We start from the raw sequence: 27497 nt of genomic DNA on the forward strand, positions 1-27497 counted from the left end.
GCGACGGCCACAATGGCGGTTGGCGATTTGAACGGCGTCACGCGCCCCCCGGGCGTCCCCGCCGCCCTGACGTCACGCGCCGCCCTGACGTCACGCGCCGCCCTGACGTCGCTCGACGCTCCGGCCCTCGGCCAATCAGGAGCGGCGGCCGTTGGCGGGCGCCCTCTTCCCCCCCCCCCCCCCCCCCCCCGGGGCGTCGTCGTCGTCCTGCTGCCGCCTGAGGTAAAAATGGCGGCGGCCGGCTGAGGCTGAGGCTCCATCGACGACCCCCGCAGCCTCCCTCAGGTGATTCCTCCTTCGCAGCCGCCGCGCCACCCCCCCCCCCCATCCTTACTAATACTAATCATAATGTGGGTATTTGTTAAGCGCTTACTCTGTGCGGAGCCCTGTACTAAGCGCTGGGGGAGATCCGGGGGCATCAGGGGGGCCCACGGGAGGCTCCCAGCCTTCATCCCCATTTGACAGGTGAGGTCACTGAGGCCCGCAGATTTAATAATAATAATAATAATAATAATAATGCTGTTGGTATTGGTTAAGCGCTGACTCTGGGCGGAGCACTGTTGGAGAAGCAGCGTGGCTCCGTGGAAAGAGCACGGGCTTTGGAGTCAGGGCTCATGAGTTCGAATCCCAGCTCTGCCACTTGTCGGCTGTGTGACTGTGGGCAAGTCACTTAACTTCTCTGGGCCTCAGTTCCCTCATCTGTAAAATGGGGATTAAGACTGTGAGCCCCACGTGGGACAACCTGATTCCCCTGTGTTTACCCCAGTGCTCTGCACATAGTAAGCGCTTAACAAATACCAACATTATTATTCTAAGCGCTGGGGGAGATCCAGGGTCATCGGGAGGCTCCCAGCCTTCATCCCCATTTGACAGATGAGGTCACTGAGGCCCAGAGAATAATAATAATGGTGGTATTTGTTCAGCGCTTACTAAGTGCCGAGCACTGTACTAAGCGCTTGGAATGGACAAATCGGTAACAGAGACAGTCCCTGATCATTACTGTTACCATTAATAATAAGAATCCCGCCATTCGGGCGTCCTTATTGAGCGCTTACTGTATTAATAATAGTATTTGTTAAGCGCTTACTATGTGCAGAGCCCTGTTCTAAGCGCTGGGGGAGATCCAGGGTCATCAGGTGGTCTCATGTGAGGCTCACAGTCTTCATCCCCATTTGACAGAGGGGGGAACTGAGGCACACAGATTAATAATAATAATAATAATGTTGGTATTTGTTAAGCGCTTACTATGTGCCGAGCACTGTTCTGAGCGCTGGGGGAGATTTAGGGTGATCAGGGGGCCCCACGTGAGGCTCACAGTCTTCATCCCCATTTGACAGAGGAGGGAACTGAGGTCCAGAGAATAATAATCATAATGTTGGTATTTGTTAAGCGCTGACTATGTGCAGAGCACTGGTCTAAGCGCTGGGGGAGATGCAAGGTAATCAGGTTGTCTCACGTGAGGCTCACAGTCTTCATCCCCATTTGACAGAGGAGGGAACTGAGGTCCAGAGAATAATAATCATAATGTTGGTATTTGTTAAGTGCTTACTATGTGCAGAGCACCGTACTAAGCGCTGGGGGAGTTCCGGGGTCATCGGGTGGTCCCACATGAGGCTCACAGTCTTCATCCCCATTTGACAGGTGAGGTCACTGAGGCCCAGAGAATAATAATAATGTTGGTATTTGTTCAGCGCTGACTATGTGCAGAGCACTGTACTAAGCGCCGGGGGAGATACAGGGTGATGGGGTTGTCCCACGGGAGGCTCCCAGGCTTCATCCCCATTTTCCAGATGAGGGAACTGAGGCCCAGGGAAGCGAAGCAACTTGCCCACAGTCCCACAGCTGACAAGTGGCAGAGCGGGATTCGAACCCGTTACCTCTGGCTCCCAAGCCCGGGCTCTTTCCCCAAGGCCACGCCGCTTCTCTAGAAGGAGGGAGACCCACAGCAAAACAAAACAAGTAGGCAGGCATCAAAACCATCAAAATAGATCAATAGAATTATAGATGGATGCACTTTGTTAATATAAATGAATAGAATTATAAATGTGTACCTATATAGGCAAGTATCGTTCAGCATTCAGTTCTTTATGGATATTGATGCTGTTGATGCCCGTCTACTTGTTTTGCTGTCTGTCTCCCCCCTTCTAGCCTGAGAGCCCGTGTTGGGCAGAGATTGTCTCTATCTGTTGCCGAATTGTTCTTTCCAAGCGCTTAGCACAGTGCTCTGCACACGGTAAGCGCTCAATATATACGACTGAATGAATGAATGTGAGGAGGGGGGTAGAGCAGAGGGAGGAGGAGCAGGGAAAAGGGGGAGGCTCAGTCTGGGAAGGCCTCCTGGAGGAGGCGGGCTTTCGCTCAGCGCAGGGCTTTGCACACAGTAAGCGCTCCATGGATAATACTAACAGTTGTGGTATTTGTTAAGCACTCACTGTGTGACAAGCACTGTTCTAGGGAAGCAGCATGGCCTAGTGGGTAGAGCCTGGGAGGCCGAGGGTTGTGGGTTCTAATTCCGACTCCGCCACTTGTCTGCTGTGTGACCTCGGGCAAGTCACTTCTCTGGGCCTCAGTTTCCTCATCCGGAAAATGGGGATCGAGACTGAACCCAGTGTGGGACAGGGACTGTTTTCAAACCGATTAGCTTGTATCCGCCCCAGCGCTTAGTACAACGCTGGCCACATAGTAAGCGCTTAACAAATACCATATTTTTTTTTCTCTAAACGTTGGGGTAGGTACAGGCTAATCCCTCCGCGGCTTCCCACAGCTCTAATTGATTGGAATTAAATCCTCAGCACCTCAAGGGCAGTGACCGTGTCTAATAATAATAATAATAATTACGGTATTTGTTAAGTGCTTACTATGTACTATGTATATGCCAGTACTATGTACTAAGTCTACCAACTTTTACCTATATTTAATAATAATAATGATGGTATTTGTTAAACACTTACTTTGTGCCGAGCACTGTTCTATTATCGTATTTGTTTCCATAATCCATCAGTTTTATTGCTATTGTTCTTGTCTGTCCGTCTCCCCTGATTAGACTGTGAGCCCGTCAAAGGGCGGGACTGTCTCTATCTGTTACCGATTTGTCCCTTCCAAGTGCTTAGCACAGTGCTCTGCACATAGCGCTCAATAAATGCTATTGAATGAATGAATGAATCAGTGGTATTTATTGGGCGCTTACTATGTGCAGAGGGCTGTACGGAGTGCTTAAGACATTACAATCAGTCGATCAAGCTCAGGCTCTTAGTACTTAGAAGCAGCTCGGTTTAGTGGATAGAGCACAAGCCTGGGAGTCAGAAGGACCGGGGTTCTAATCCCGGCTCTGCCACTCATCCGCTGTGTGTCCTTGGACAAGTCACTTCTCTTCTCTGGGCCTCAGTTAACTCATCTGTAAAATGGGGATTAAGACTGTGAGAAGCAGCATGGTTTAGTGGATGCTGGCCATGGGTTCTAATTCCGTCTCCGGTGGGGAGATCTTGGGCAAGCCACTTAACTTCTCTGTGCCTCAGTTACCTCATCTGTAAAATGGGGATGAAGACTGTGAGCCCCACGTGGGACAACCTGCTTACCTTGTATCTCCCCCAGCGCTTAGAACAGTGCTCGGCCCCTAATGAGTGCTTAACAAATACCATTATTATTATTACTGCACTCTGCACGCACGCAGTAAGCACTCAATAAATACCATCGATCGATTGATTGTACTTTCCCAAACGCTTAGCTCCGTGCCCTGCACAGTTAGCACACACTAAATACCATTGATCGATTGATTGTTCACTACCGCTGTATTGAACACTTACTGTGAGCAGAGTGCTGTATTTAAAGCACTTGGGAGAGTACAATCGATCAGTGATATGTAGCGAAGGTTGCTTTACGTCAGCCTGGTTTTCCGTTCAATTTGAGAAGCAACGAGGCACAGCAGATAGAGCACGGCCCTGGGAGTCAGAAAGACCTGGCATCTAATCCCGGCCCTGCCACTTGTCTGTTGTGTGACGTTGGTTAAGTCACTTCAGTTCTCTAGGTCTCAGTTCCCTCATCTAGAAAATGGGGATTAAGACGGTGAGGCCCATGGGGGACAGGGACTGTGTCCAACCTGATTTGCTTGGATCCACCCCAGCGCTTAATAGAGCGGCAAAGAGTAAGCGCTTCACAAATACCGTATAAAAAAATAGGTAAAAAGGAACCTACTCCCATTAGGGTGGTTGGTTTCTTATCTGAAGCTTGCAGATGGAAGGGAGGGGCTGGCCATATAGGGGATCACTCCCTTATAGCGCCTGCAGACCTTCCTTGGTCAGGGAAGAGCTCAGTTCGCCCCACCCATTCCTGAATGTTTTACCTTCTAAGCCTTAACCTCCTTCCTAGTAGGCAGGAGTGATGTCTGCCCGCTCTATTATATTAATGTCTGCAGCAGCAGGTCAGTAACCAGTCCGTCTTTAGTACTTGTCGAGGGTGTCATGTCTGCAGAGGAGGCCCCTGAGCCATGAGAGAAAGGGACAAGGATCGTTTGCTTAGGTCGCCACTCCCGCCTCCCCTCCCCACTCCTCCCTTGCCCAGCCCAACTGTCCTTATTTAATGGCCAGTGAAAAGAAAATCTGGGAACTGTAAATTGGTATAAAGCCATGTCCCTCTCTAGGTAAGGGAGAGGTTACCTACGGTATACACATTAACACCCTGTTACGAAACTTCCTTGTATTACACACTGACTTTCGCCTGATTAACTTGTATCTCCCCCAGTGTTTAGTACAGGGCTTGGCATGTAGTAAATGCTTAACAACCACAGTTATTACTAGTCTTTCCAGGAGGACAGTTATTATATTGTACCAAGAATGACTCTGCAGCTAAATGATTAAAAGCGATTCGTTTAATGATCGAGCTGAAGTTTTGTCATTTGACTTGTCGAAATATTAGTCCCGTCGGATTCTCTCCGAGACACTTGTGATTGAACCTAAGAGCTGCCGGGGGGCTTGCCTTGTAAGTTTACGTTCTTTTAACTTTTGAAAAGTTTCCTTCCTTTAGGTATCGTTGGCTCCTGTGATGCGATGTTAAAGAAATTGAGGTTAAAAAAGTGGTGATTTAGATTGAGATTCATTTTGAAATGCTTTGAAGAACCAGTTTGTTTTTCTAAGTGTAGGCGACCAATACTGTGAATCCTGCATTGGCCTTTTTAGTCACACGTACTCATAGATGAATTTCAACATCAGTAGTGCCTCAATCAGTGGAATTAATGGAACGCTTACAATGTGAAGAGCACTAGAGCTCTTGGGAGAGTACAGTCCAGTTAGCAGACACATTTCCTGCCCCTAAGGAGTCTAGAGGGGGAGACAGATGTTAATATGAATAAATGACTTAAAATATATAATTGTATTCTTCAAATACAATGGTCCCAACTCTATAAATAGAAAGATGGCATCAGAAAGCTAAAATATTTTTATTCTGTCCGCCAAGGCTTATAGTCAGTCATCAAAACCACTTTCATTTGCATTGAAATCATCGATTCTTTTTTGATGCAGTGTTGAACTCTAATTTCAGAAACTCGTTCCAGCGCTACGTGCGATAATATGAACTTGTCCTACACGAGTAGACTTGTGTGATTGGCTGGACAGTCCATGATTCCCTAATTGCATTCTAGCCCAGAAGCATATCACGGTATGGAGGAAACGAGTGTATACAGAACCTTTTTTAAATGCAGACAAGGAACAGAGAATGTGCTTTTAGTTGACAAGAGAGTAGTGGGATCTCATGTTTTACCATCTTACCGTTGTCACACGTAGCAAATTTTTATTGCTAGTACGTATTTTTTTTTCCAGTTTCAAAACTGTGCCGATCCAGTTGTTTTAGGAAAGGGAGAACTTGAAAGTTTTTGAATTTCAAAGAACCAAACACAAGGCCCAGCACCAAGTCACATGAAATAGATTTCCCTCTGGTAGACAAGTCATTTGTTTCTATTCTAATAATTGCAGTCTTTGTTAAGCGCTTCCTATGTGTCAAGCACAGTTCTAAGCACTGGGTTAGATACAAGATAATCGGGTTGAACACAGTCCGTGGCCCACAGAGGGCTCACAGTCTTTTTTACATTGTACAGATTCTCCATTTACATCCCAGTTTTACAGATGAGGGAACTGAGTCCCAAAGAAGTGACTTGCCCAAGGTCCCAGCAGACAAGAGGTGGAACTGGGATGAGAACCCAGGTCCTTCGGATCCCCATACCCATGCTGTACTCACTAGGACATGCTGGTTATGAGCTGTATTAGGTTTGCTCAGAAGCTCTGTAATATTCAGGGAGTTTTGTTATTGCAAACTGCCATTTACCAATTAAATATTCTGTGTTTCAGTGATTGTTTTTAATAGCTTTTTTTCATTCAGTTCTTTTTTAGCAGGTTGTTTTCAATGAATTGGGAATTATGGATACTGAACAGACCTCCCTAGTGCATAAAAAAGTTACAGTCGTTCAGAAGATGATCGCTTCTTGTACCGGAGCTCTTCTTACATCATTAATGGGTAAAAAGCAAAACAAAAGTCATGACATGCCATTCCTTGAGGGTAATCTTCTAGAAAGAGCACAAAATGATGCCAAGAAGCCATAATTATATTTCTGGTTTTCCCATTGGCATAAGGGAAAGCTTTTCGGTTTTGGGGGAAAGGGGGATTTAATGGCAGAATTCAAAATGGACTGTTCTTAGTGACTCTAATGAGGCTTACTACACCAATCAGAGAACCAGACTGTACTCAGATCCTGAGGATGGGGAACCAAAAGCAAATTTGCAAAGGTTCAAGCTGCCTAGAGGATGCACTGAGAGGAAGAGAAGCCCGAGAGGCAAAAGTAATTTTTAAAAATGCTGTCTGTTCAAAAAGATGCTTCTCTGCATAGTGGGATAAATTACACTAATTTATCAAAAACAGGAGAAGGGCAGTAAGATGTCAAGTAGCTAAACTCAGTAATCACCAAAGAGCAAGGGGTAAATGGGAAATCAGTCAGTGGTATTTATTGAGCACTTACTATGTGCGGAACATTGTACTAAACGCTTGGGAGAGTATAATCAGTATCAGCAGTCGCATTCCCTGCCCATAATGAGTTTATAGTCTAGAGGGGAATGCTACATTAGCGGCTGTGAGCATAAATATTTGGGACAGAATCAAGTGTAAACTAATCTCTCGTGACTAGGAAGCAAGGGAGAAGTTGTGGACAAAATTTGTCTAAACCTCTGAAAGGCTATTAATTCCATGCCCCACAAAAGATAATCGTTAATGGCTTGGAGTCTGGTATGCGTCTTAAAAGGATCCCTCCTCTTTAGTAGCTCTTTCAGCGGCCCGGATGAAGCAGTAAGGAGATTGCGCACCAGAGTTTCAGATAAGATTGAATCGGGCAGGGAATGCGTCTTCAGAAGATAGTAGAATTTGCAGTGATTGAAGACGAATTGGAATCCCCCCTCCTACTAAAGCAGGTTGAAAAACAAGTCTGAAGTAGTGCCCTTATGGATGAAAAACAAGGCTCGAGAAAGACCGGCTTGGCACAAGTACAGTTAAAAGAGACCAAGGGTCATCATTGACTAGGGCCTGTAAGAATCAGCAGCGCGACGCTGGGAACAAATAACAAACATGTTAGTGGGGAAGATTAGGTATTTATTGAGTGCTTACTCTGTGCAGAGCATTGTACTAAGAGCTTGGAAAGTACAATACAACAATAAAGAAAGACAATCCCTGTCCCGTGATCCCGTGAGGTCCCTTTTAGTGCTGGGATTGTGTGAGCACTTAGGATAGAGTGGTTGAATCTAGTGCCTGAGCTTTTAATTAACTGTTCTTCACAAAGAACCACTGAATCTGAAAAATGGACTAGCTTTACTCTTAGCAACCAAAGGTTTGAAGGGATTTGCGATTTAAATCAGTTTTTCAGCATAGCAGTCAGAAGACCCTAAAAAAGGAAAACTATATGGTTTAAGGGAAGGGAAATTTGTAGCCCACCCTTTTTGGGGGGTGGTAGTAGGAGACAGTTCTTTTTGCTGTGATGGAATCATATAGCTTCTGCTGTTTCAATCAATTCTATGGGAGCAAAACATTATATTGGTCTTATGCAGTGAATGTGTTGGCCAACTTTGTTGTATTTCACTTTCCCAAGCACTTAGTCCACAGTAAGCTCTCAGAGAATGCCATTGATCGATCCCTGACTGCCCCACCCCCTCACACAAAAAAAAACAATCCTAAAAGAAGCTAGCCCCGTGCAGATATGGCTATTGTGTAGTTTTGGACTTGTCAGATTTCCTTCTCTAACTATAAAAACAGGGTAGTCATTTCTTGTCCCATATGTCTCCCTGGGATGGGACAAACAGGGTAAAAACAGTATTATTGGGGCTCACCAACTTAGATAAAATCCTTAGCACTAGGAAACATTTTTTCAGTCTCGCTTAGTACAGTGCTCTGCCCACATTAAGCACTCAGTAAGTACCATTGATGATGACAAAGCTATTTTGCCATTTATGCGTAGATTTTAGCTCAGTTTCCAGGTGAAATGTGCAGATGAGGAAGAACTGTTCATCTATATTTAATTAGGGTATTGACTTCTAAATAAAAATCTACCTTAGAACTGATTTCTTCTTTCATGTGTTACTGGAGGACTTTTAGCTTTTCTTACACTTGCCAGTATATTATTACTTGCAACTGATATAATATTTTTAGAAAGATTGTTGTAGAAAACCATTTTGAGTTTGTCAGAGAATTAATGACATTATAAGTTTATTCCATGATTATCTCTGATTAAGAGGTAAAGTAGTGTAAGAGATCAGGCACAACATCTATAAAACGGGCAGACGAATAATCCTGTTTTCTGTGGTATGGATTTTATCGGGAAAAATAATGTATGCATAGCTTTCTATGCCCCTTGGGAAGAGCTTTAGGGATTTCAAAGTAATATTCCTGTCTAATTACCATTTTATTTTTATATTTTAGTGACACCCCTGGATGTTGTTAAAATCCGACTTCAAGCCCAAAAATATCCATTCCCCAAAGGTACTCTACAGTTTTAAAGTTATCCTGAAAATTGTACACTTGAAGTTTTTCCCCTCTCTGCTTTGGTTTGCATCCTTGTATGTCAGATGGCTCCTGGTGGATTTTCCTTTTCGAAGAATGAAAGGCAAAGCTGGGATCGTTTTCAGGAGGAAGACTTTCCAGGCTTAGGAGCCTCAGCGTGCTGTGGGATCATGAGATAATAATTATATTGATAGTAATTATAGTACTTGCTAAGCGCTTACTATGTGCTTAACACTGTTCCAAGAGCTAGGGCAGGTACAAGGTAATCAGGTTGGACACAGTCCCTGTCCCACATGGGGCGCACACTCTTAATCCCCATTTTCCAATTGAGGTAACTGAGGCCCAGAGAAGTGAAGTGACTTGCCCAAGGTCACAGAGCAGACACGTGGCAGAGCCGGGATTAGAACCCAGATCTTTCTGACTCCAGGCCCGGGCTCTATCCACTAGGCCACACTGCTTCTCCAAAAATGTCGCTAGCAGAGGAAGGAGCGTCATGCAGTGCGTGACTGGATGTCTCCCACAGGCCTCGCATTCTTGGACCAACAGCTTGTTTCCATCGTAGGGGAGGCGAGCTGGTGACGGTAGCCAGGCCTGCCAACTTCGGGGCCTCCCGGCTCCCCTCCCACAGTTCCATCGACGTCCAGGACACCGCCCCTGCCCCAAAGGAGAGGATCAGCTGAGCCCAGACTTCTCTGCCCCAGATGCTGGTGCCGGCCCCCCAAGAGCCTGGCTTCCTCCTAGGTGGAGCTGGTCGGACTGCGGTCCCGACTCTCCACACACCTTGGGGTCCACGAGCCTGAGCCCTGATGCTACCTGGGTCACCATGGACCTCACTGGGAACCCCCAGCACCCCCCTTACTGGGCAGGGACTTGCCCAGGGTCACACAGCAGACAGGTGGCAGAGCGGGGATTAGAACCCAGGTCTTTCTGACTCCCAGGCCCATGCTCTTGGACAATTTCTGCCCTCACAGACCTTATTTAGTGGTGAGGTATACAATGGTTTAGACATTATCTCCTTTGAAAGATCTTCTAAAATATAATTTGAAAAGCTAATAATCCAAGACTAGTTCCACAGTTTTCCTTAAAGAAAGGAGCTTAAGCATTTTCCATCAATCAGTCGTATTAATTGAGCGCTTACTGTGTGTAGAGCACTGAACTAAGTGCTTGGGAGAATTCAATATACCAGAGCTGGTAGACATGTCCCCTGCCCACCGGGGAGCTTAGGGTCCAGCGGTGAAGACAGACAGCAAAATAAATTACAGATATGTATGTAATCGCTGTGGGGCTGAAAGTGGGGTGAATAAAGGGTACAAATCCAAGTAGAAAATCCTTTTTGACTATCAGTCGTATTTATTGAGCGCTTACTATGTGCACAGGATGGTACTAAGAGTTTGGGAGAGCACAATACAACAGAATTAGCATTAACATTAATTAGCCTTAATTAGAATTAACAGACTATCAAGGGAACCTTCCAGATTGTCAAGAGTCACTGCTTCCTTTTACCCCACCCCTCATTTGAAATTCTGCCCGGATTGTCTTTTGTGAAGTTTTAGAGGGGTGAGGAAGAGGATTTCTCACCTTTCTGCACTGTCCTTAGGGATTCTGAATTTCTTGGTTCTCACTCCCTAAGTGGCATTTAACGTCTAGGCTGAGAATGGGCTCAGCTCGGGTGGCTGATCACCAGAGGTGATTTGCCACAGGTCCAGAGTAGCAGAAATAGCCCTCTCCTCCCCGCCCCCCAAGACTCACGGTCATCCTCATCCCCCCTTAGAGAGAATCAAGCTTAGCATTTTTAGGAATCAGCTTTGTCATGTTTCCCAAGTTCTTCCATAGCTTTCCTCTCCAGTCAGCACGTTTTTCCCATTTGCACAAAGAACACCGTCTGAAATAACCTTGTGGTTGTTTTTGTCACTAGGAAAATGTTTTGTGTACTGTAATGGCCTCATGGATCATATGTACATCTGTGAAGAGGGAAGCGGCAGAGCGTGGTATAAAAAGCCCGGCCATTTCAGAGGAACATGGGTGAGGATATTCGTGACCCACAATTCTCCCTAATGGACCACAGTAAATTCTCTATCTTGTTTTTGTCTTTATCCTACCTGCGATGGATTTCCTAGTGCAAGACGCCGTATACTTTCCCTCAGGGCTCTGTTCTGAGGAAAATCACTCTAATGACTCCCTGAAAAACAAGCCTTGTTGGATGTAGACAAGTGATATTTTTAGTGGCTTAAAAGGGAGAGGTCAGTAGCCACGGACAGGAGTGACACGGGTCACTTTCTCCATGATGATGATGATTGATGGTATTTGAAATACAGCATGGCTTAGTGGAAGGAGCATGGGCTTGGGAGTCAGAGGTTGTGGGTTCTAATCCCCGCTCCGCCACTTGTCCGCTGTGTGACTGGGCAAGTCCCTTTACTTCGCTGTCCCTCAGTTACCTCATAGGTAAAATGGGGATTAAGACCGTGAGCCCCGTGTGGCATTGTAAGCTGTTATTAAATTCTGAAATTTATGATTATTCTTATCTGTGTCCAACCTGATTAGCTTATCTGTACCCCGGCGCTTAGTACAGTGCCTGGCATGTAATAAGCGCTTAACAGATACCATAAAAAAAAGTAAGGGGCAGATCCAGGAAATGTGGAGGTCGAAAAATGGACAGGACGTAGTGACCGACTGAATGTGAAAAATTGCAAGAAAGGGAGGAGTTGAATAATGTCAGGGTGGTGGGCTTCAGAAAGGAGAATGGTGGTCTTGCCAACTATAATGGGAAAGTTAGGTGGAGGACTGGATTTAGAGGGGAATTTTCGAGAGTTCTAGTGAGATCATCCAGTCAGCGGTATTTATCAAGCACTTGTTTCTACCCCAGCGCTTAGCAAAGTTCTTAGCACATAGGAAGCACTTACCGAACATTGTTAGTTTTATTGTTATTGGGGTTGATGTTGAGAAAATGAGAGAAGACGGCAAACGCAGCAAACAACACGCACAACCACACAACAAGGGTCGGGTATTGACTGTATTACTGTGGTTCACATAGGCCTTTTCACCCACACATATACACATAGGTACATTACATCCTCAGTGGCAAATTCTTCACATGCAAAGGACAGTCTGTACATGCACACACACACACACACACACACACACACACTTCATGAATCAGAAGACTAAATAAGTAGGTGTATTTTAATGTGGGACAAAAAGTGAATAATAAAAGACAAAATAGATTATCGTGGCATCAAGTTCAGACCTGCCCCTCTAAACAGTCTTTTCTAATTCATTTTTAGGATGCTTTTTTGAAAATTATTCGAAATGAGGGTATTAAGTCCCTGTGGAGTGGCCTTCCTCCAACACTGTAAGTTGAAATGTAAACTGTAGCCAACCAATGGTGGTGTTTTAGCAGTGAAAGAAATTGGGACTTATAAATGTTATTGTAACCATGAAGATTCTGTGACTTCTATTCATATATGTCAACTCTCCTTCCTTTCACTGAAAGATTGACAAGGGATTAAATCAGGAGAAGTTTATGATTTATCCATTCTCCTTTAGTTAACGTTCACGCTAAAGAAACTCATCAACTCTTTACTAAACACTATGTGAATTTTCAGGGTTTTGGAAAAGTAAGGGACAGACCAGGAGATTTGATTTTCTTCTGCCAGGCCAAAACCTGTTTTTTCCATTGTAATTTAGATGTTGTTCACTTGAAAGAATCTCAGCAACTATTTACTAAATGCTATGTGAATTTTCAGAGCATATTGGAAAAGTAAGGGGCAGACGAGGTGATTTTAATTTCTTCAATTTCTTAATTTAATTTCTACCCTGCCGAAGACCATTTTTTCGATTGTAACCCCGCAGCCAGGGCATGATGAAAGTTTAAACTGGGTAGGAGACGTGTTCTAGACCATTGGGTAATGTCTGTTTTTATTCCTTTTCTATTTTAGGGTGATGGCAGTTCCTGCCACAGTTATTTATTTTTCATGTTATGATGAACTCTCAGTTTTTATGAGATCTAAACTAGGAGAAGATGATGCTCACATACCCATTATTGCTGGAGTCCTGTCTCGATGTGAGTTCTACATTTGCTCTATTTCTTTTTCATCTCAGTTTCTATTTCATTTTTAGCACGGTTTGCTTTTGCAAACTTACGGCGTGCTGGTATTGTATTCGCTGGCATTTCGTGATGGCAGATTAGAAGTCGCTGACGTTAGATATGACTCTGTTAATCGGGACTTGCATATATATATGTGTGTGTGTGTATTCCTGAAGAGTTTGAAAGTAGCTTAGGCTTTTATCTGCTTTGTGCGGATGTAAGTGGAGAGCCATGAGTGGTCTCCAGGCTGGAAAAGATCCTGCTTGGTCCCAAACTGACCTGGAGGATCGGTATCGTTTTAGATTGAGCCAAAAATTCCTTCCTGGACTTATCTTGGGGCAGACCGAGATACGCATCTTAGTTCATTATATGGAGCAGCAACTGAGTGTAGAGTTAATTGCTTGGAAGAATATAGCAGAAGCAAGACCTTCCCTCATAGAGCTTACAGTCTAATGGGGGAAACTGGTAGGCATAAATTTTTTTATCATCAGCGAAGGCAGTAAGGAAATAAAGATATGGAGATTGCCATATTCCCCATGAATCGTGGCTAAATATGCCTTTTTTAGAGGAAAATAACCGAGGAAATTGAAAGAATTTTTTGGACGGTAAGTCTAACACGTGGAATAGAGTTCCAAGTAAATTGAAGTATCCCATCCCTGAAGAGCTTGAAAATAGCTTAGGCGTTCATCTGTCTTGTGCAGTCATGGAGTTCAGCTGGAGGGTTCTGGATCAGCCAGCCCTTTGGAATTCCTTTTAATATAAAGTGTCAACTTATTGTCCCCAAATTGAGCTAGGTTAGGGTCAGGGATGATGGGGTCCAGTTGGGCTGAGGCCAGGAGAGCAAATAATGATAATAATTGCAGTATTTGTTAAGCACTTACTATGTGGAGCCGGGATTAGAATCCAGTTCCTTCTGACTCCCAGGCTGGCAAAGAGCAAAGCAAACTGCCTTTACAGATCAAGCGGCAACTAGAAAGGACAGGATTTTTCCAAAAGGGAAGGTAGCGTGGAGGGAGGTGTGGTAGAAGAGGGATGAGTACCCAGGAATTAGCTCACCTGTCTGTCTGGACTTTTTTTTTTTTAAATGATATTTGACAAGTGCTTACCATGCGTCAAACACTGTTCTAAGCGCTGCATTAGATACACGTTAATCAGGTTGGACACAGTCCCTATCCTGCATGGGCCTCACAGTCTAAGTAGGAGGTACAACCGGAGAGCAGAGGCACAGAGAAGTGAAGTGACTTGGCCAGGGTCATAGAGCAAGTACTTAGCAAAGCTGGGGTAAGAACCCAGGTCCTCTGACTCGCAGGCCCGGGCTCTTTCCACTAAGGGACTGGGAGGAGATGTCTTTTCTTATGAGTGCCGTAGGCTAAGACCCCCTTGATATCCTGGGGTGGGAATTATCACCTATTAATAATAATTGTGGTATTCATTAAGCACTTACTATGTGTCAAGCACTGTACTAAGCACTGGGGTAGCCAGAAGGTAATCAGGTCCCTCAGAAGACTCCCAGTTTGTCATAGGGCGAACAGGTATTGAATCCCCATTTGACAGATTAGGGAGCCGAGGCCCAGAGAAGTGAAGTGACTCATCCTACGTCATTCAGTCGACAAGCAGCGGAGCCAGGAATAGAGCCCAGGTTTACCTGGAATGGGAAGTGGGAGTCGACTCTAGGAATTGAGAGAGTCTCTGAAAAGCAGAGGTTTCTCTAGGGTAGGAGAATGGTTTTTAGATGGGAGCCTTGCGTAGGTCTGTGTCCCAGGGAAAGGAGTCTAGTATTTTCAAAGGGATGGAGTATGAGTTTGGAGGCGATGTCCTTCTTCAAACCTGAGACTCCCTTCCCCTTGGCTCAGTGGAAAGAGCCTGGCCTTCGGAGTCAGAGGTCATGAGTTCGACTCCCGGCTCTGCCACTTCTCAGCTGTGTGACCTTAGGCAAGTCACAACTTCTCTGTGCCTCAGTTACCTCATCTGTAAAATGGGGATTAACTGTGAGCCTCACGTGGGACAACCTGATTACCCTATATCTACCCCAGCGCTTAGAACACTGCTCTGCACATAGTAAGCGCTTAACAAATACCAACATTATTATTATTCTTCTTCACTCTCTCCTGTTTCATAAACCGTCCTAAAATGGCATCTCCGCCCTGACCACGCCATCATCTCCCCTTCCCAGCCTCCCTTCTGGGCCCCCCGTAGAATGTGAGCTCGCCATGGGCTGGGACTGTGTCTGTTTGTCGTTGTATCGTGCTCTCCCAAGCGCTTAGTACAGTTCAGTAAGTACAGTTGAATGAATGGATGAATGAATGAACCTGAGCACTTGGCTATATACTCCTTAAGCACTTTGATAGACTTATAGTACTTACATCCATCACCTCATACTCCACTTTGTCCCCTCTCTGTAATTTATTTTAATGTCTGTCTCCCCCTCTAGACTATAAGGCCCTTGTGGGCAGGGATCATGTCTACCAGCTCTATTGTACTCCCCCAAGAGCTCTGCACACAGTAAGTGCTCAATAAATACCGTTGATTAATGAACTGATTGAATGGGTGGGTGCCATGCCCCTGATGAGGGATATAGACTCTCAGCGGGAGAATGAGTGACAAGGGAAAGAAGAGCGTGTGTCCTAAGTCGGAAAGGAATTTTAAGTGTCCCACGATCAGTCAGTGAATCAGTCGTATTTATCGAGTGCTTCCTAGGTGCAGAGCACTGTACTAAGCGCTTGGGAGAGTACAGTAGAACAAAGACACATTCCCCACCCACAGTGAGCTTACAGCCTAGAGGGGGAGACAGACATTAATAGAAATAAATAAATTGCAGATAGGGGCATATGTGGTGCGGGGAGGGGAGATGATTAAAGGGAGCAGGTGAGGGTGATGGAAGCAGTCGTTCACTTGCTTCCGAAACAGGGTTTGGAGGTGTCCAAATAAAGAAATTTCTCATGTAAGACTACACGTGTAGAATCCATCTTATTAATATCTGTGCATATTCACATTTTCTTATTTTTCAGTTGGTTCAGTAACAGTAATAAGTCCATTAGAGTTAATTAGAACCAAGATGCAGTCTAAGAAGTTGTCTTACAGGGACCTGCTTCTATTTATGAGCAAGACATTATCCACCGGTGGCTGGACTTCCCTGTGGAGAGGCTGGGGTCCGACGGTCCTCAGAGACGTCCCCTTCTCAGGTAGGTCTTCTCCCTCTTCGTGGCCGTTCCCAACCCGGTAGAATCGTCTCCGTTTGGTGTTTGACTCTCTCTCTCTCCCCCTCTCCTCCCAAATCGCCGGGTTTGTTCAGCGAGAAACTATCCAGGAGATTCCCTCCAGACTGTAAGCTCACTCTGGACGGGGAACGTGTCTACCGACTCTGTTAAATTGTATCGTAGTCTCCGAGGCGCTTAGTACAGCGCTTGGGAAGCAGCATGGCCTAATGAACTGTGAGCTCGTTGTGGGCAGGAATTTGTCTGTTATTACATTGTACTCTCCCTAGAGCTTAGTAAAGTGCTTCGCACACAGTAAGCTCTCAGTAAATACTACCGAATGAATGAATGGTTAATGGATAGAGCCCGGGCCTGGGAGTCAGAAGGCCCTGGGTTCTAATCCTGGCTACACCACTTGTCTGCCGTGTGATCTTGGGTAAATCACTTAATTTCTCTGCACCTCAGTGACCTCAGCTGTAAAATGGGGATGAAGACTGTGAGCCCCGTATGGGTTAGGGACTGTGTCCAACCTGATCACCTTGTATCTACCCCAGGGCTTAGAACAGTACAGGACACATAGTAAGCGCTTAACAAATACCATCTTTGTTATTATTATTACAGTGTTCTGCACACAGTTAAGCGCTCAGTAAATACCATGATTGATCGATTGTTAGGCAATAACTTGGGGGTGTCATCTTAATGGCGTATCCTGGATTTGCCCCAGATCTCAGGTCAGCGAGCTCAGCAGACCCGATCGCAAAAATCACAGGTGACACCGAAGCATCAGGTCCCGGATAAAAGAGCTGTGGAAATGGGTCACTCATGTTCCCAGAATGATGCGGTGCATACAGTGACCGAGGAGGCGGGCAAAAGCCCAGGGCATTGCAAAGTGAATTCCTCATGTAGTCACTCGCTGGTATTTATTGAGCGCTCACTTGTGCCGCACCTGTTCTAAGCACTTGGGAGAGTAGGACCCGCTCAGGGCTCTAGGGCCGACCCTGGGCCGGGGCACCTCGACCCAGCGGGCGGGGAGTTTGGGAGCTGCTGTGGGTCTTTGCCAGATCACGAACCCCATGTGGGAGAGGGACTGTGCCCGGCCAGATCGGCTTGGATCTACCCCAGCGCTTAGAACGCTGCCTGACACATAGTAAGCGCTTCACAGATATCAACATCATCATCCTGTTCGCTAGCTTGTTTTCAGGTTTCCTCCGCTCACCTGGCAGACCCCCCCACCCCCCAAGTGATCCTGCCTTCAGAAAGCTTCACCGTCATTGGCCGAGCCCTTGCAGGCCATCCGTGTGGAGAGCCAGAACGAGAAGCCAGGAGTCCTGGCTCCCGGAGCCATGCCCTTAGTGATGATAGCAGCCTAAGTAAGAAGAAGAAGAAAATTAGAGCTGATCGGGGTGGCTTTGAGACAACAAGAACTTGCTGATTTCAGTCTTTTTCCCTTTCTTCACTTTTTTTGGGGGGTGGTAATTGTTAAGCGGTTACTAGGTGTCAACGAGCACTGTTCTAAAGCCCTGGGTCGTCAGGTCAGGCACAGTTCCGGTCCCACACGGGCCTCACAATCTAAGTCAGAGGGAGAACAGGTCTGTATGTATGTGCCTCTTTATTGTTCATTCATTCAGTCGACTTTACTGAGCGCTTACTGTACTAAGCGCTTGGAAAGTACAATTCGGCAACGGAGAGAGACGATCCCTACCAACCACGGGCTCACAGTCTAGAAGCAGGAAGACAGACAAGAAAACAAGTAGACAGGCATCGATAGCATAATGTTGATAGCGTCGTTCTATTATACTCTCCCAAGCACTTAGTACAGTGCTGTGCACGCTGGGCCGGTGAGATTGATTTTATTGCTTTCCATGTGTGGCTGCCGCTCCGGCTACTTAATTCTGCATTTTAGATTCAGAGACTGTCCTGTCCTCTCACAGCACTCTACTGGTATAACTTCGAAATCTTTAAGAAGTGGCTCTGCAAGAAATCTGGCTGCCAGGAACCCACTTTCGGCATCAATTTTACTTCAGGAGCGGCATCGGGCTCCGTAAGTTGACGGCTTTGTCACGGCTGTTTCAGACTGGCAACGGTTGGGATGTTTCTGGATCATTTGTCAGTTCCCAGCTTGCCAAGCGGTAGTTAGACCAGGTAAAATGGGAGCGTTCCAGGATCGAAACGCAGCTACGCCAAGTTACTCGTGTTCTGAAATTAATCAGAACTCGTTATTTGAAAAATAGTAATTTTAGAACAATTTTAGTGAAGTGGCATGGCGTGGCGAGTAGAGCACGGGCCTGGGAGTCAGACGGTCATGGGTTCTGATGCTGCCTCCGTCCTCTGTCTGCTGTGTGACCTTGGGCAAGTCAGTTCACCTCTCTCTCCCTCAGTTACCTCATCTGGAAAATGGGGATTGAGACTGCGAGCCCTATGGGACAGGGTCTTTGTCCAAGCCGATTATCTTGTATCCACCCCAGCACTTAGTACAGTGCCTGGCACAGAGTGAGTACTTAACAAATACCATTGTTATTATTGATAACAATAATAAAGTCCATTTAAGAGTTGTTACTAGTAATACAATAATAGTATTTGTAAAGTCCTTATTATGTGCCAAACACTGTACTAAGCGCTGGGATAGATACAAGCTAATCACATTCCCCGTTTAGACTGTGAGCCCATTATTGGGCAGGGATTGTCTCTATCTGTTGCCGTGTTGTACACTCCAAGCGCTTAGTACAGTGCTGTGCATATAGTAAGCGCTCAATAAATACTATTGAATGAATGAATGAGTGAATCCCACACGGGGCTCACAGTCTAAGTAAGGAGGGAGACCGGGTGCTGAATCCCCATTTTGCAGATGAGGGAACTGAGACACAGACAAGTGAAGTGACCTGCCCGGGGTCTCACAGCAGACACGTGGCAGAGCTGGGATTAGAACCCAGGTCCTCTGACTCCCACCCCCATGTTCTTTTCACGTAGACTGCGTTGTTTCTCTAAAATGTTCTAAAACAATTTCTCTAAATTGTTCTGAAACACTTCAGATTTTCCCATATTTCAACATGGCAGCATTCAGCATCTGTTGAAAGGTGAAGTCTGTCGATGGTTTCTAAAGCAGATTCATGTTGGATCACTGCCGTCCCTGCATTCAAAAATTCTAAATGTTGCTCCTTGCTATTCCAGAGAAAGGTTTCTCAAGACCCATAAGAGCTACTTTAAATCGTCATCAGATCGATAGTAGAGCGGAGTGCATCATCTTCGGAAGATGAGATAGCATCAAAATCCAATATCACTAGCATAAAATAAAGGTCTTACAATTTCAACACTTTCTGCATAGTCACCTCGGGTTTTGGTGACATGCCAATCAGTGGGGTCTATTGAGCATTCATTGTGTGCAAAGCACTGCACTCTGCAAACTCCATATTTTCCCTCATACAAGTTTCCAGATAACTGTCTTTGTCATAGAGTATCCGACAGTAGTTTTTTTAAAGTTCGTTATTTAAATGGGTAGGTTCATTTTATGAAATTGCACCCTAGTCACGTAATCCTGTGGAGGTAAATAGTCCTTGGAGGTAAGCTGCATCCATTTAAACCGATCTAGCCCATGGAATTCAACACTACGTATTATTTAACGGTCTTAAAATCCAGGGTGTCGGTTGTAAATATGTTTCGGATGTGGACTTATATATAGGTAGCTGGTTGGGTAACTCATCTAGCACTTTCAAGGGAAGATAAACTGGGGTGGCTAGTCTTAGCTTTTATTTTTCCCCAACTTTAAAGTGGGATTTTAAGGTGGATTTAGAGACTCTTTGGGCCCACAAAATTTTCCCTAGCTCTTCCCACATTTACATTAAATGTATCCATAACTCTGGCCCGGCCTTCAAAAGGGCGGTTAATGACAGATCGTAAAGAATTTCATCAGTGATATAATGTTACAGAGTTGGTGGACACCTTCTCTGCCCACAAAGGAGCTCACGGTCTAGAGGGGGAAACAGACATTAAAATAAATTAGGGATATCATCGTCATCAGAGAATTTCATGGAATCTGCCTGTGTCAGTCAGTGGTATTTATTGAGCACCTCCTGGGTGCCGAGCACTACAATGAGAGCTTGGGAAGTACAGTATAACAGAGTTGGGAGGCACATTCCCTGCCCACAGTGAGCCTACAGTCTAACAGCATGGCTTAGCGGATAGAGCACGGGCCTGGGAGTCAGAAGGACCTGGGTTCTAATTCTGGCTCCGCCATTTGCCAGGTGTGTGACCTTGGGCAACTCACTTCACTTCTCTGGGCCTCAGTTCCCTCACCTGTAAAATGGGAGCTTTATTGTGGGACAGGGACTATGTCCAACCTGATTAGCATGTAACTACCCCAGAGCTGAGAACTGTGCTTGACACCCAGTAAACGCATAACAAATACCATCATCATTATTATTATTAGAGGGGGAGACAGACATTAATATAAATAAATTATGGATATGTACTTAAGTTTTAAGCGATCTATGTAAAGGACATTTAAGAATGGTCCTCTCATCGGCTTTGATGTAATTATCCACCCACAGGTAGTGGGTGTACTTTAAATGAACGCTCTAATGATGTACTTATATTTGGTATCATTCACCGAGCACCTTCCGAGTGCAGAGCATGGAAAGGAGTGCCTGAGAGAGCATAGTAGAAGTAAGAGATATTAAACCGACCCTCAACAAGTCAAAATCTCATGGGGCTAAGAAATGTCATATTCTTGCCAAGAGTGGAAGGAGGAGGAAGAATCCTGTAGCTGTAACTGATAATACAAGGGAATGGAAAATAATCCTAATAGTAATGGTGGTATTTCTTAAGTGCTTACTTTGTGCCTAACACTTTTCTAATTGCTAGGGCAGGTACAAGGTAATCAGGTTGGATGCAGTCCCACACGTGGCTCTTAGTTTTAATCCCCATTTTACAGATGAGGTAACTGAGGCACAGAGAAGTGAAGTGACTTGCCCAGGGTCACCTAGGAGACAAAAGGCGGAGCCGGGATTAGAACCCAGTCTTTCTGGCTCCTGGGCCCGTGATCCATCCACTACGCCAAGCTGCTTCAGTGAGTCAAGTGAATATACAAATCCACATCTACAATAATTTCTAAGTGTGACTTGGGGTTGCTCTCCAAAAAAAGTGGTTGAAAAAATAGTATTTTTTCACAGCTACAAACATTCAACTTAATAGTAATAATTATTAGACTGTAAACTCATTGTTTTTTAATGGTATTTGTAAAGCACTTACTATGTGCCAGGCACTGTTCTAAATGCTGGGGGAGATACAAGTTAATCAGGTCGGACGCAGTCCCCGTCCCACGTGGGGCTCACATTCTTAATCCCCATTTTACAGATGAGGTAACTGAGGCCCAGAGAAGTGAAGTGACTTGCCCAAGGCCACCCAACAGATTGCGAGCAGGGATCGTGTCTACCAACTCTGTTGTATTGTGCTCTCCCAGGCGCTTAGTACAAGTGCTCTGCACACAGTAAGTGCTAAATAAATGCTATCGATGAATTATTATTATGGTGTTTAAGTGCTTACTATGTGTCAAGCACTGTTCTAAGACCTGGGGTAGATACAAGTTAATCAGGTGGGACACAGTCCCCATCCCACCCAGGGCTCACAGTCTAAATTAGGAGGATGTACAGGTATTGAAATCCCATTTTATAGATGAGGAAGCCTAGAGAAGTTAAGTGACTTGCCCAAGGTCACACAGCAGACAAGTGGAGGAGCAGGATTAGAACCCAGTTCCTTCTGACTCCCAGGCCCTTCATGGGTCATGTTGCTTCTCCATTTTTGCAAAATAGCAATGCTCCTCAGATTTCAGAAGTAAGCGTGTGGATGTTTACTACGTCGAAGGGGTTCGTTGATCTTCTAGCTACCAGACTTTCCCCCGGACCTGCCAGATACAGTTGGGAATGACTGTATAGTTCGTTTTAGACAATAAATTAGCAGTAGGGATTCCAGAAAACATTGCTGGTATTTTAAGTCTGCCTGGCATTTCCAGTTAGATAAACCGTCTGATTTGATTTTCTTCTAGATTGCTTCTGTTGCAACCTTACCGTTTGATGTGGTCAAAACCAAAAGGCAGACACTGCTCTGGGAACATGATGGTAAACGCTTTTTGAAACTCAATTTCTATTGTCCATTTGGATTTTCCCCGAAGGCTTCTCTTTATTCGCCTCCATTCTTTCCATAAACGTTTCTTGTCTTTGAGAGATGTTTCCAGTAAGGAGCCTAACTTTTTGCTGCGTTTTTAGGGCTTTTTCCTTCTTCCTTCATCTCCTCTTCTGGGTCTAGAATAAGCAAGCGCAGTGAAGCAATTTATAAGTCCCAGGGACCAGGACCAGACTTGGAAGGAGAACTGTGACTGGTTAAGAGTCATTTGGAAGGAGTCCCCGAATCATTTGTTTCCTTTATAGTCTTAGAGATGGATTCACATTATTATTATTGTTATTACTATTGATAATGATATTCATTAAGCACTTACGATATGTCAACCACCATTCTAAGCGCTGGGGTAAATGCCAGTTAATTAGATCGGGTACACGCCCCGTCCCACATGGGGTTCAACAGTCTAAGTAGTCGGGGGAACAGACATCGTATCCCCATTTTTCAGATGAGGGAACCGAGGCTCAGAGAAGTTGTGACCTCCCCAAAGTCCCCCAGCAAGCGGTTGGCAAAGCCGGCACTTGAACCCAGATCCTCTGACTTCCAGGCCCGTCCTCTCTCCACCAGGCCATGCCGCTTCTTGCCATCTGTGGCCTCCCGGGGCATGACTTCCACACGTTGAGATGACTTTTGAAGTTACCTAGCGGGTAATCTGGGGCTGGAGCAGATCCGGAAACCCCGGATGGCAAGGAATTTGGCCTCGGCGGCATAATAAACTCTACTGCAAGTTCTGTTTTTGCAGTAGAGTTGCCCGGCTGACCATTCACAGTTCTCCCGTTCCGGGTAAAAATTGAACAGCAGCCCTCTACTGCAGGTTGTTGTCGGAGCAAAAATCCTGAATCCTGTATTCCAAAGTAGATCTGAAGTGGCTCTTTGAAATCACTGTTTGGGTTGCATTTTGATGAACCAAAAACCTCACCCCTTAATATTCAAGGAAAAGTGTAGTTGCCCCATTAGAGACAGGTTTTTCTTAGCGACGCGTTCCAATTTCTGTTTCACTCTTACCAGTTTCCCGGAAGTTGCCATATTCCACGTGGGAAATAATGAAGAGCATCGTTAAAGAAAGTGGGTTTACGGGGTTATTTGCAGGTAAGTGTTTTATTCACTTTCTGTTGCAACCAGAGTACCACTGATTAAGTGTGTCAGCCTAAAATCGGTTAAATATCAAAATTATTCATTGTTCTTCATGGAATGATTGACTGTGTGCCTACATTGTTCAGTGACGAATTAGGCCCTGGGGGATAAGTGGAAAAGATGAATTAGTCTTAGTTCCAACCGTCAGAGATTCATTCATTCATTCAATCATGTTTATTGAGCGCTTACCGTCTGCCAGGCACTGTACTAAGCACTTGGGAGCGTACAGTATAACAACAAAAGGACACGTTCCCTGCCCACAACGAGCTCACAGTCTAGAGGGGGAGACAGGCATGAATAGAAACAAATTAGGGATATGTACGTAAGTGCTGTGGGGCTGCGGGGAGGGAGCGAATAAAGCGAGTAAGTCAGGATGACGCAGAAAAGAGTTGGAGAAGAGGAAATGGGGGCTTAGGGAAGGCCTCTTGGAGGAGACGGGCCTTCAGTTGTACTCTCCTTAGCGTTTAGTACACTGCTCTGCACACAGTAAGCGCTCAATAAATACCACTGATTAATTTGTGTTCCCCGTAGCAGACATTTAGTCCAGTGTAGCCTCAAACGCCGCTACCCGTTCCTTCACGCACCTCGGGGCCAGCGGATTACAGCGGATCCCGGCTCCACGGGCCGGTCCCCGGGAGAGTGGACCGGGGCCCCAGGCCCGGGCCAGCTGCCGTCCCCCCCCGGCGTCGTGGCTACCGGGCCCCCGACTCTGGCCGCCTCCTCGGACTCCTTCACAGGGCACGGAGAGGCTCAGCGGGGCTGTGTCCTCACCTTGGGATTGTCCTGCAGCCCCGGGCCTTCGGCCCCCGCGCCGGGCCGCCTCACCAGCTCGGTGAGCCACGGGCCCTCGCGGGCTGGCCTCTCCTCAGCAGGACGAGTAGCCGACAGGGATGAGTCTGCGTCCTCGTCCTCAACCGTAAATTGGGAATATCTATTCTCCCTCCTTCCTAGACCGTGAGCCCCGTGTCTACCTTCCCCAGCGCTTAGAACAAGGTTTGTCACCTAATAATAATGCTGATGACGGTACTCGTTAAGTGCTTCCTATGTGTCCAGCACTGCCCTAAGCACTGGGGTAGAATGAAGCTAATCGGGTTGGACACACTCCCCGCCCCTCAGGAGGCTCACAGTCTCCATCCCCATTTTCAGATGAGATAACTGAGGCTCAGATAAGTGAAGTGACCGTCCCACGGTCACACAGCAGACGAGTGGCGGAGCTGGGATTCAAACCCAGCGCTTAACTTCCATCAAAAAAAAGTGAAGGACGGATGACTGGTTTAGGGTTAGGGGTCACAAAGAGTAGCCCCCGCGTGTATTCCCAGCCGACGGGTTGCCGGTCCGATGGCTTTTCCCCGCCCCGCTCCCAAAGAGCCTGGCTAGGTTTCCCCGGAAAGGTGTTGGGTGGCAGGTCTCAGAGAAGCGCTTGCCTCCTGACGGGCCCAACCTGGGACACGTCCCTGTCGATTACTCGTCCTGCTGAGGGTGGCCGGCCTGCGAGGAGACCGTGAGCCCCGTGTGAGACGGGGACTGGGTCCATCCTCTCGTCCACGTCCCGCCTCTGGCCCGGTACGCCCTCCCTCCTCAGATCTGACAGGCAATGACTCTTCCCTCCTTCAGAGCCTGACCGCAGGCCCATCGCCTCCAAGAGGCCTTCCGTGACTAAGCCCTCCTTTCCTCTTCTCCCTCTCCCTTCTGCATCACCCCGACTCGCTCCCTTTATTCACGCCCTCCCCCAGCCCCACAGCACTCATGCAAACTTCTGTAATTTATTTATATTAATGTCTGTCTCACCCTCTAGACTGTAAGCTCATTGTGGACAGAGAATGTGTCTGTTTATTGTCCTAGCGTACTCTCCCAAGCGCCTAGTGTAATGCTCTGCACACGGTAAGCACTCAATAAATACGGTTGACCGACCGACATCCTGATTCTCTTGTATCTACCCCAGTGCTTAGTACAGTGCCTGGCACATGATAAACACTTAACAAGCACCGTTAGTATTGTGGAAAGACACCAGAAATGGAGGTGACCACAATTTTCTGGTTAGGAAGGGTCTAGATAGCTCAGCCATCGTTCGGGACGGCGCCGACGTAAATCGAGCCCGTACCGTGCGCAGAGCACCGTACCGAGCACTTGGCCCCAGATGACGCGCAGAAGGCCGTGCGAGTCGTTTAACTTTCCAAGCGCTTAGTACAGTGCTCTGCACGTAGTAAGTGCTCAGTAAATACTATTGAATGATTGAATGAACTTTCTTCCTCTCTTTTCAGGGTTCATTCCCCGTTTAATTAAAGTTGCTCCCGCTTGCGCCATAATGATCAGCACATACGAATCCGGAAAGACTTTTTTCTACAAACAGAACTTAAGGAAACAGCAACATCATTAACTCACCTCCTTGGACTCTGAAGAACAAAGTTCACCAGCTTCCGAGATGGCGGATTTTCAGTGCCAGAGTGGAACGTGACGCCCACGTTAAAAGTATTTGAAATATTTTTTTTTTTCCCAAAATTTGCCACGATCCAATAGACTACCGCTTTTTACTCTCCCTCCAGATGTGAACTCCAAAAAGCCAGTTTTCTGTTTTAGCTCAACCTCAGCAGTGCCCGAAGGGTTTCTGCAACAATTATTGACACCTCATGTAGTCACATTAGTAAAGAAAGTTTCTATTTTTGACAAGCTAGATGGATGGCAATCTGGTTCAGTCCTTTCCCGGCCTGAATTTTGTTTCCGTTCTCTAAGTGAAAATTTTCGTCTCCCCGAGACGCTATTGTGGAACTCCCGGCGAGAGTTCAGTGTTCAGAAGGAAAGGTTGAATCTTGGGGGAAATATTAATCATGAAAATCAGTGACTAACTCTGGATACCCGCTCTGGTCCTCAAGAAGGATTTTGTCTTGAAAGCGAAGGCCCTTGTAAGGAAAAATAATGGGCAGGACTTCTATATTTTAATGAAGCAGGCTCTGAAAGGCGGCAGTTGAATCGCTATTTTCCAGATGATTTTCCTTTTCAGGTCTGAACTCACTGTTCCTTAGATTTTTTTGTTTTCAAATTTGATTTTTTTGGTGCCTTATAGCTTTTTTATAGTCAGGATTTCGGCTAATAGAAGCCAGCTGGTCAGTTTACCCTCACGTTTGGAAAGAGGATCGGTTTTCCTTCTTATTGGGAACAAATTAGTATATTTTGCAAGTAGCGGTGTGGGAGCTGCCATTCTCGATGAGTACGGCTCACGTTTAACTGCGTTCGTTTTCATTCCGTTTTGAGCGTGTCTCATTGAGATAAAGGAGAGGGGGTAACGTGCTTACTTGCGACAAGCTCCCATTAACCTTGATTTGTGCTAAAAGAAACAAGCGCTGGATCTGAATGCCTCTGGGGTTGACTTATTACCCAGGCGCGCGCGTGATTTGGAAATGAACTAAAAACCAGTTTCCGAAGGGAAGGGTCGCCGGGGTGAGATGCAAGTGTGCGACGGAGGGAAGATAGAGCCGGGGGCTAGACGGAAGGGGCCAACGGGTAGCACTGACCTCAAGAAAATGACTTCATTTTCTCAGAATAATTAACACTTTACGGTGGTTACACGACGCTGCACTTTACTGTGATCTAAAGATGAAATGTGAAACCCGATTTTTCAGAATGTAGTTGTTGAAGAGGCTCGTGTTGAATCTTTTCCTGAAAAATCTTTAGTTTGAATACGCAAATAAATTGTTTTTTATATTTTAGAACTCCGCATGTAATCTTTTCGCGCGCTTTGGCTTATCTTCACTGTGGAGAATTGACTAGTCGGCCTAATCTCGAAGATGTTGTTATGCCATTTTTAATATATAATTGTTCTATTTTACTGTCAATCAGTGGTATTTAGTGCTTATTATGTGCAGAGCACTGCAGTAAGCACTTCCTCCACATCCCTG

At 45.9% G+C, this 27497-nt stretch overlaps 1 protein-coding gene across 4 annotated transcripts; it reads left to right on the forward strand.

Moving 5' to 3' along the window:
- The first annotated feature begins 204 nt into the window (after window positions 1-204).
- SLC25A40 (solute carrier family 25 member 40) lies at window positions 205-27311 on the forward strand. 4 transcript variants are annotated; one of them, XM_029077250.2, is made up of 11 exons: window positions 205-285; window positions 6367-6501; window positions 8944-9003; window positions 10940-11046; window positions 12306-12373; window positions 12960-13084; window positions 16117-16290; window positions 18234-18343; window positions 22340-22412; window positions 23479-23559; window positions 25866-27311. In XM_029077250.2, exons 2-11 carry the CDS (start codon window positions 6405-6407, stop codon window positions 25979-25981), a joined length of 1011 nt encoding a protein of 336 aa, XP_028933083.1. In that variant the 5' UTR covers window positions 205-285; window positions 6367-6404; the 3' UTR covers window positions 25982-27311. The 4 variants fall into 4 exon arrangements, with proteins under 4 accessions (XP_028933083.1, XP_028933085.1, XP_028933086.1 ...); XM_029077252.2 differs by having other exon boundaries at window positions 211-285; window positions 6381-6501; XM_029077253.2 differs by having other exon boundaries at window positions 231-285; window positions 6378-6501.
- Window positions 27312-27497: the final 186 nt, after the last annotated feature.

This window comes from Ornithorhynchus anatinus, chromosome 13 (genome assembly GCF_004115215.2).
Source record: "Ornithorhynchus anatinus isolate Pmale09 chromosome 13, mOrnAna1.pri.v4, whole genome shotgun sequence".
NCBI lineage: Eukaryota > Metazoa > Chordata > Mammalia > Monotremata > Ornithorhynchidae > Ornithorhynchus > Ornithorhynchus anatinus.

What these genes read in the sequence shown, in the direction of transcription:
- SLC25A40 (XM_029077250.2), top strand. Translation starts at nt 6,405, where the DNA reads ATGGATACTGAACAGACCTCCCTAGTGCATAAAAAAGTTACAGTCGTT. An exon ending in TCTTCTTACATCATTAATGG is followed by an intron (nt 6,502 to 8,943) that starts GTAAAAAGCAAA and finishes TTTATATTTTAG; the next exon opens with TGACACCCCTGGATGTTGTT. An exon ending in GCCATTTCAGAGGAACATGG is followed by an intron (nt 11,047 to 12,305) that starts GTGAGGATATTC and finishes ATTCATTTTTAG; the next exon opens with GATGCTTTTTTGAAAATTAT.